The 8,311-nt window shown below is 33.7% G+C and overlaps 1 protein-coding gene across 5 annotated transcripts; it reads right to left on the reverse strand.

Moving 5' to 3' along the window:
* Positions 1 to 2,567: 2,567 nt before the first annotated feature.
* On the reverse strand, positions 2,568 to 8,311 carry LOC129284319 (cation/H(+) antiporter 18-like). 5 transcript variants are annotated; one of them, XM_054919740.1, is made up of 5 exons: positions 8,091 to 8,236; positions 7,745 to 7,832; positions 5,299 to 5,526; positions 4,185 to 5,186; positions 2,568 to 4,097 (listed from the first exon to the last, which is right to left on the reverse strand). In XM_054919740.1, exons 3-5 carry the CDS (start codon positions 5,485 to 5,487, stop codon positions 2,838 to 2,840), a joined length of 2,451 nt encoding a protein of 816 aa, XP_054775715.1. In that variant the 5' UTR covers positions 5,488 to 5,526; positions 7,745 to 7,832; positions 8,091 to 8,236; the 3' UTR covers positions 2,568 to 2,837. The 5 variants fall into 5 exon arrangements, with proteins under 5 accessions (XP_054775715.1, XP_054775716.1, XP_054775718.1 ...); XM_054919741.1 differs by having other exon boundaries at positions 7,745 to 7,875; positions 8,091 to 8,224; XM_054919743.1 differs by having other exon boundaries at positions 7,745 to 7,797; positions 8,091 to 8,202.

Consider the following 8,311-nt stretch of genomic DNA (forward strand, 5'->3'; position numbering starts at 1 on the left):
GACATAGAGAAGAGCTTGTGACACTTAATGTTGGTTGTTAAAAATTTGATCATCTTTTAAATTGTGATTATGAGGATTTAAAATATGCATTTTATATATTCCATGATATAGAGAAGAGCTATCTTATTGTAAAACCTTTCATTAGGTTACATAGTTAAAGAAATTATTATTGGACATATATTTTGTTGTTTTCTATAACTATTAATGCAATATTTTGTCTACCTTAAGCTTTTCTCAAAGATTTTGTTGGATAAAGTTATAAATACTCAAACTTATCTAGTTCATATTTGCGGTGAATACTTGCATAGTGTATGACCAAAAGCTTACCCATGTGAGTTGTATTAATCTTTTATGATAGTTTTGGTTTAATGAGAGTCTAAGTTGTGTCCTTTTAAGGGACATTTAATAGTTTAAGGCCATTTTGCTATTATGCTCAATTTTGTTTTAGAAACAATGAGATGCTTTATATCATTTGTTTTTCTATAGGATTTAATTATTCGTGTTTATATGCATCTTGTATCACTTGGTTGTTCATGAGATTCAATGATATTGAGTTGTTTCTTTATTGAGTTTCAATTTCGGTTTAGAGATATTATAATGCTTTATATCATTTGTTTTTCTCATACAATTCAATGATTTGTGTTAATGCACCTCATGTCACTTACTTCCCTATAAGATTTAGGGACTTTGTGTGGTCTCTTTATTGAGTTGTGGTCAAAAGACGCATTATATATCTAGTTCAGTTAGATATATCTATATCATTTATATCTTCATAAGATTCAATAATTATGTTATGGTATGCTATACATGTCACTTGTTTCCCCATAAGAATTAGTGATCTTATGTTATTATCTTGTTAAACTGTGTTTGGAATAAAATTTTATATTCTGTTCTATTCAGATTATGAAATATTACTTTTCTATTTTATTATCACATGCTCCCCTATAGGATATAGTGATTTGCAAAGTCTCATTTTTTGAATTTTATCGATGGTCCAATGTTGTTTAATTAATTCAATCTAAGTGGGAGATTGTTGAAATATTTATAAAAGATTTATATATTATAAATTTGCATTAATTAGATATTGAGCTCAAAACATATTGGTCTTTATGATTTTGTATGGAATGTGATAGGTAAATCACACAAGTAAGCTCAGTGGCAAAGGTTGACCTACAACCCTATAGCCATTACTTATTTTTTATTTCTTAACTGACCGAGTCAAGGATAATGTGAGATTAATTAATTAATTAATTAATTAATTTATGAAGGCAGTTATTAATATGATCCATATAAGTTAATCAGTCGATAACTAAAATATATGACACTTTTGCACTCTCTCCATTATCTCTGTACTCTCTAGAAACTATGGGAATCTAATAGGTTCTAAGTTTGCCTAAACTTGAGGTAATCGATGTGTTATTTTTGAGTTATATATTTTCTCCATATCAATGGATTCACAGTTATGCTTACTAAATTCTACTCTAATCATTTTATGTTGTTTATTGAGACATTAATTTCTACAATATATTCTTGATTAATGCATCGCCCCCGATGAGAAAAAATGAATATGTTAGAGCTCCAAACAAAGCTTACGATTTTTTGGATCATCTAGTAGAACTATTCATTAGTGACTCCTTCTTGGTTTGGATAATCTAAGCCATGATAAGCTCTAAGGTACACGCTATTTATCTTTTTTATTCAACAGTAGACCCATTTTTTTCTTTTGATGGCAGCTAACAAAATGAGTCATGGCTCGCCTGAGCATGGCTTGGGGAGAGCATTGGAATACAAAACGAAGACACCAAAAAAATGACAAGTTAGTTCAATCTCAAAACCTCTTGTCAAATTATTTAGGTTCCAGTCTTCCAGGCCATTACACAGCTGCTTACTAATTAATACTACTATATACGCACATGCTATTGAACCTGAGAAAGAGATGGAGATGCATGCTGCCGCCAAGGGAAAAATTAAGAACAAAACAAAGAATTAATTACAGAGAAGAATGGGCAGAGAACAAGTTCATTTGAGGACATTTCAAGCAAGTATTGAATTTTATTGTTATTTAAAAAAATCTTCAACATCTGTGATGTTTAACAAAAAAACAAACAAACAAACAAAAAGGCCATCTCGTATTGTTGTAATCATCGTCTAATCACTCTGTTACACTATATATTGCTTAAAAATGTTAGGTCAAAATATGCTAGTTTTTTTTATTCCAAATCAGAGCAAGCTGATTCGATTGATAAAGGTCTAATGAAGTAGATAGTAGTAATTACTAGGTTTAATTTAGGAGGGAAAAACTAAAAACTTCAATTATTAGTTGATTTATTAAATAATTTAGAAAATTATATCCCTTGAAAAAAAAAACAAAAGGAAACCATTTTATGACACGGCTTGTTCTGTTTAAATTTAACCTTTTAACAATCAACATCACATTTGTTATCAATGAAATGAAAGGCCTTTGTTACCCATTGACTAATGCCCAAGATTATTACATTCAGGTCTTCAATGGCTGATCAAACTTCAAAAAACATAAAAGTTGCACAAAAACACAAACACAATAAAAATTACAAGGAAGATTAATTGTAATCTTTAGAAAGGCAAAGCCGTGATGAAAGTTGGACATAGATCTCATCGTTGATTTGCAGTTTTACATTTACATCGCACATAAAGTAAAACAAGCTAGATCTCAAAGACCATATCTCTTGCTGAATTTTTCCAATACAGGCCAACACATAGCAGCTACTATTCCCATATATGGAAAATGAACTTGCACAACACATATTTACAGGTACAAACATCATTAAATTAAACTTTATGGAGAGTAGATAAGAGAGTTACTTAGAATCCTTGCCCACATCTGCATTCTCAAATATAGTTGCTACCCTACTAGAGGCGAACGAGGAGTGTGCACGATTCACAGCTTTCTGGCCTTGGTATTGTTGCACCACCAACACTGATGCAGAGGTTGAGAACTCTAAAGAGGTAAGTATATTACATATTGGTCCCAATTCTGGACACTCGCCTTTACCTTTGTTATTTTTCAAAGCTATTGCCACTTCACCTTCTGGCTTCCTTCCTACTAAGAACAAATTACATCTACTATACTCTCTAGCCATCTCCACAACTTCTTCACAATTCTTTACCTTCCTCTCTTCAAACTTCACTGAATTGTTATTTGATACCATTTGTTTCACTTTCGTCAGGAATTTCTCATCTCCTAATCCTTCTTTCTTACTTAATGTCTCCTCATTTATATCAACACTCACAATCTCTCCTCCTGCTACTACATTTTCTGAGCTTCCTGCTAGGAAACACACAACAGTTAAACTAATACCAGGATGCTCTGCCATTCGTAGACCACAAGCTAAGGCCTCTTCATCATCTGGACCCCCAAAGAACAGCACAGTCATTACAGAAGAAACATTACTTGCTGCAACATGAGTGCTTCCACCAAGTCCACGGTCTACTAAGATCCCCACTGAGCACGGTGCATGTGCTAGAACCCTTCGATTCACTGCCCTAAATTCTGATCGAGTGGTTTCTAAGGATCCATCTACTCTTTGGTGTTTATGAAATGGGATGATTATCATTGCTACTCTTTTACTATCTGCAATTTCACATATGTCCTCGTGAATGTTGGACATAGCAGAGATGGCTGTCATGGGACGAATGGATACTCGGTTAAGTTGCTCGAAAGCCTCAAAAGCAACTACAATTTGGTTTGTGTCAGATCGTCGTGATTTGTTCCAAAAAGGGAGCCCATTCTTTCTAGCCTTGTGAACCATCAGTATAGCTGACGGCCTCTCTGTTAATTCCATGAGGTGTAATGCATATAAGCAAAGCCCTTCTCTTTTTCCAGAGCCGCGTGAAGCTTCAACTAGATTCAGCAGTGATGGTATGTTCCTTCCACTGTGGAAACATATCAAAAGTCGAAGCTCAGAGCTCGGGTCTTCCCTCCCAACTGTCCTATGTTTATAGTCAGCCTTTGCCCTTCTTTTAGCTGGTTTATACACTGACATGACTGTAGGTGTTGTGATAAAGGTTGTGAAGATAGCCATCAACACCATGATAGCAAAAGTTTGATCATTCAATACCTACAAAAATTGATTAGAGACTTTAATGAATATGCAAGCTAAAATCCTTCTATACGATTTATGTTCAAAATAATTCAATTTAATTACCTGTCTATCTCTACCAATATTAAGGACGATGAGCTCCACCAATCCCTTCGTATTCATAAGGAACCCAAGAGCAAGAGCCTCTTGTACAGGTACTCTACAGAGGAGGGAGACAACTATGGTGCCAACTATCTTTCCAAAACAAGCAGTAAATATGACTAAAATGAGAAGACCCCATGATTCTGCTCCTTGAATGGTGGCCACATTAGTCTTTAATCCACTAGAGACAAAGTATAATGGAAGCAAGAGACCAGAAACTAGATCCTCTACTTTTTCAACAAGAGCTGAAGAAAAATGCCCTTCTTTTGGCACAATAACTCCAACCACAAATGCACCAAAGAGGGCATGAATCCCAATAAGATCAGTGAGAAAACCAGCAGCCAATACTATAACTAACGTGGCACAAATGTACAATTCACCGACAGGTTCACCTTCAGGGCATCGTCGAGCCATCCATCCAAAAATTCGAGGGAGGATAAGGATGCAACCTAATATAAAAGCACAACCACACAATAGAACCCAGAGTGTAACCAAAGGAGAACGTCCAGAACCAGAAAGAGCAACAGCGAGAGCGAGCAGAACCCATGCAGCAACATCATTAACAGCAGCCGCTGACATGGCCATTCGACCTACATCAGTGGTTAAGAGCTTGAGCTCAGCCAAAATACGAGCCAGCACGGGAAATGCAGTGATGGAAAGTGCCACTCCCATGAATACCAAGAATGGAGCTTTACTGACTTCTTCTGAAATAGTTGTGCGAAGTACAAATGATGTTCCGATTCCTAATAAGAATGGGAGGCTGATTCCAGCAAGGGCAATGGCAAGCGCTTTCTTTCCTGTTCGGCGAAGGGACTTGGGGTCTAGCTCAAGGCCCACAAGGAACAAAAAGAAAAGGAGACCAAGATTGGCCAAAGTGTCCAACACTGTGTGGCTTCTAGAGGGAAATATTTTATTCAAGTAGGTTTTGTTCCGTCCCAAGACTGATGGGCCTAGCAATATTCCACCCTGAGATAAGAGCAACAATTGCCACCAAAGTTTTCAAAATAATATTATGATCAGCACCCAAAATCACACACATAGAGTCATACACACACACAGAGCAAGTGGAGGGACTTACAACAATCTCTGCGATCACCCGAGGCTGCCTTAAAGGCTTGATGAGAAAAGCAAGAATACGGGTAACAATCACCACGAGGCAGATTTGCAAGATGGCAAGAGGGAGAGCATAATCTAGGGGATTATCTCCTTGGAACACTCCATTAGACGTGGCTTTCATGGGCTTATAAGTACAGTTTCCACTAGCCATTTTGCTCCCAAAAGCCTCACTTGCTAATAATTTCCCTAGCTATAATGACAAAATCATATTGTGAGACTGATCTACAGCACAATTAGTATTTAAAAAAAATACATGTTTAAAACAAAGATTCTTTATTGTTTAATGTACGTAGTATTTTTTTTTAACTGAAATGTACGTAGTATTTAAAAATAAGAAAAGGCACTGACATGGTTGAATATGGGTTTATGCAGACTGGTTGCTTTATTTGGTTAATTAGCTATTTGCATCAAGGTTTTCCAAGGGATTGGAGAAAACCCAGACTTACGTAGCTAGGAAGCTCAATAATTAATATGAACTTTCCTTCTGTTGACATCTATTGTTTGAATCTTCGCGCTGCCTTTTCTTCCTCAGTTTATTCAAATTGATTGTGTGTGTGTGTGCATGCTCCACAAAGATTCCGGGAGAGCAAATATTATATGCTAGAAGAATAAATTCAAACCCTTAATCAGTATATTCGAACCAAATGGGGAGACAGAGTCTCAATAAGATGAGGTGAAGGATTCATCCTGGTAAGTTATTTTCCCTGTTTGGGATGGAATCATCAATATAAAATTTAATATTTCAAAATTATATATATAATAAATATAATAAATCAATCTGCTTATGAAATTGTTTCATCAAAATACATACACGAAACCACAAGTATACTTAAAAAACTTGAATGATGTAAAATTTACAACGTAAGCGATGCGAATATAAAAAGATTTGACGAAGTTCGCCGCAATGACATAACCGACATACAGCTGAAATTATTGTAACATGGTCAGAAGAAAATACAATTTACGGAAAGATTTTATATTTTATAAAAATAATAAAATAAATGAGAATATTAAAAGAAAAAAAGAAATTGACCAAAAATTCACTCATCACAATTTCAAAGAATTTAAGTTCTTTCAGTTACCGGCCAAGAAAATATATAGCAAGTGTGCAATATTACGTGGCATTGAAATCCCTACGCCGCGCTTCTAGCTTTATTTATGGCCTTCCACGAAATCATCGGAATGCCGTTATGGCATCCAAAACCGGATGAAGATGATACATTTCAGATTAAAATGACGCCAACACTCTTTAGAGATATATTATATTATCTCATATAAAATCTATAAAAATGATTACTTTATTTATAAATCATAAATAATAGACTTATTTTGGACTTTCAAGAAAACAAGAGCTCATCAGATCCATACATAATTATCTTTTCAATTTAAATGTAACATATATATATATATATATATATATATTGTTGAGACACTTGTTTTAGTAATCCAGTATAAACATAGGTGCACGTTTTTAAAATTAATAATTTAATATTTTTTTAAAAAATATTGTATCTTGTGGGGCCTCATATTATAAAATCGTTAACTAATCATCTTACTGTCGGTGCTAAAAAATATATATTTTCTACATCTGATTTTTCACAAATTAATATATATTTATTCATTAATGAATCTCTCATATGATTTTGGAATCGATTTTTTACAAATTTTATAGTAGAAAAGGTTCTTTCCATCATTGTTATGATAACCGATATCATTGTTAACTTTGAGAGAGTATAAAACTTTTTGAAATTCAAATATCTTTGAAATTAGACTAAAAGATGTAAAATATTTGAGCCAAATGATACAAAATATTAAAACATATGAACTCTTATTGTAATTCTAAGTCCAGGGGTGCATTTATATGTGGGGCTGCCCATGAGTATAAATAATTAAAAAAGATAAAAAATTTAAGAATTACTTTCTCAGGCCTACAATATCGAATATTTAATGATTTAAAAAAATTAGTTAAAATCTTAACCTGTTAAAAAAATTGCACATTTTTAAATAGAAGAAAACATATATACTTAACTTTATATATTTAAGATACTAAATTTTTTATAAATTATTTATTCTATAACTAACTATTGTTATTAATATTATCAATACATTAAAATTCGCTTGTATCGATTTAATTAAATAAAAATATATTAAATATAAAGGCTAATTATCGTATAGAAAGTTTTAACCTTTCAGTTATGTAAATAGAACCTTAATATGCTGATTAAGAAAAAAATAGTATCCTAATATGAGGATTGAAATTTTAATAAATTATTTTTTAAAGGAAATAATAAATGAAATAAGAGCGTAATTAAAAAAATTATAGAAACTATACAATTTTATATTTTGGATAAGTATGATTTCTAAAAAAAAAATGCCATGATATATTGTTACCTAGGAGGAGAATCTACCTTTAGGATCAGAGGGTATCCCCTTCTCTCTCGATGCCAATTCGACCAGTTGACTTTGGAAGGATGGTCATAATCAACACCAAAATAACTGACAATGGAGTGGTGGTAATTAGCCACGGCAAAAAACCACGCTTCCAAACATCAAACGTAGAAGAAACATTTTTATATCGTCAATTAAATGAAACGTGGTTTGGGATATAGCAAAAGTGATCTTACTTCCCAAACCTGGGCATGGTAATATAGTTTTCGGAGGAATGAAACGAAATCAGTACGTAGAAGAAAGACAAATTAAAGGCTGCAAGCTGTTTGGTTGAGAAAGGAAAGAATTAAAATGAAAGGAATATACCTGTTTGGGAGGGCGACGATGGATCTGCACAGACTGTTTGGAAGCGTGATTATTTGAAATTCGTGGCCGTTCCGGAAGCAAATGATGCGAGGTTTCAGAAAGTCTCCCGAGAGCGGCGAGACGATGAAATTTCAGTGATTGACAAAGTATACTGGAGCTGTTTGCTCTTGCGGTATTTATAGAAAACAAACGTACGGTGCGGTACGATTTTTCAAATGCTA

The sequence above is a fragment of the Prosopis cineraria genome, unplaced genomic scaffold (assembly GCF_029017545.1).
Source record: "Prosopis cineraria cultivar Desert tree isolate PC_DT_omini unplaced genomic scaffold, ASM2901754v1 PC10, whole genome shotgun sequence".
NCBI classification, from domain to species: domain Eukaryota; kingdom Viridiplantae; phylum Streptophyta; class Magnoliopsida; order Fabales; family Fabaceae; genus Prosopis; species Prosopis cineraria.

Bases quoted from the DNA above. Each gene is read 5' to 3' on its own strand.
- LOC129284319 (XM_054919744.1), bottom strand. From the start codon at position 5,487: ATGGCTAGTGGAAACTGTACTTATAAGCCCATGAAAGCCACGTCTAAT. The intron at 5,187-5,298 runs GTAAGTCCCTCC...CTCTTATCTCAG, and splicing joins GGGTGATCGCAGAGATTGTT to GGTGGAATATTGCTAGGCCC. The intron at 4,098-4,184 runs GTAATTAAATTG...CAATTTTTGTAG, and splicing joins ATATTGGTAGAGATAGACAG to GTATTGAATGATCAAACTTT.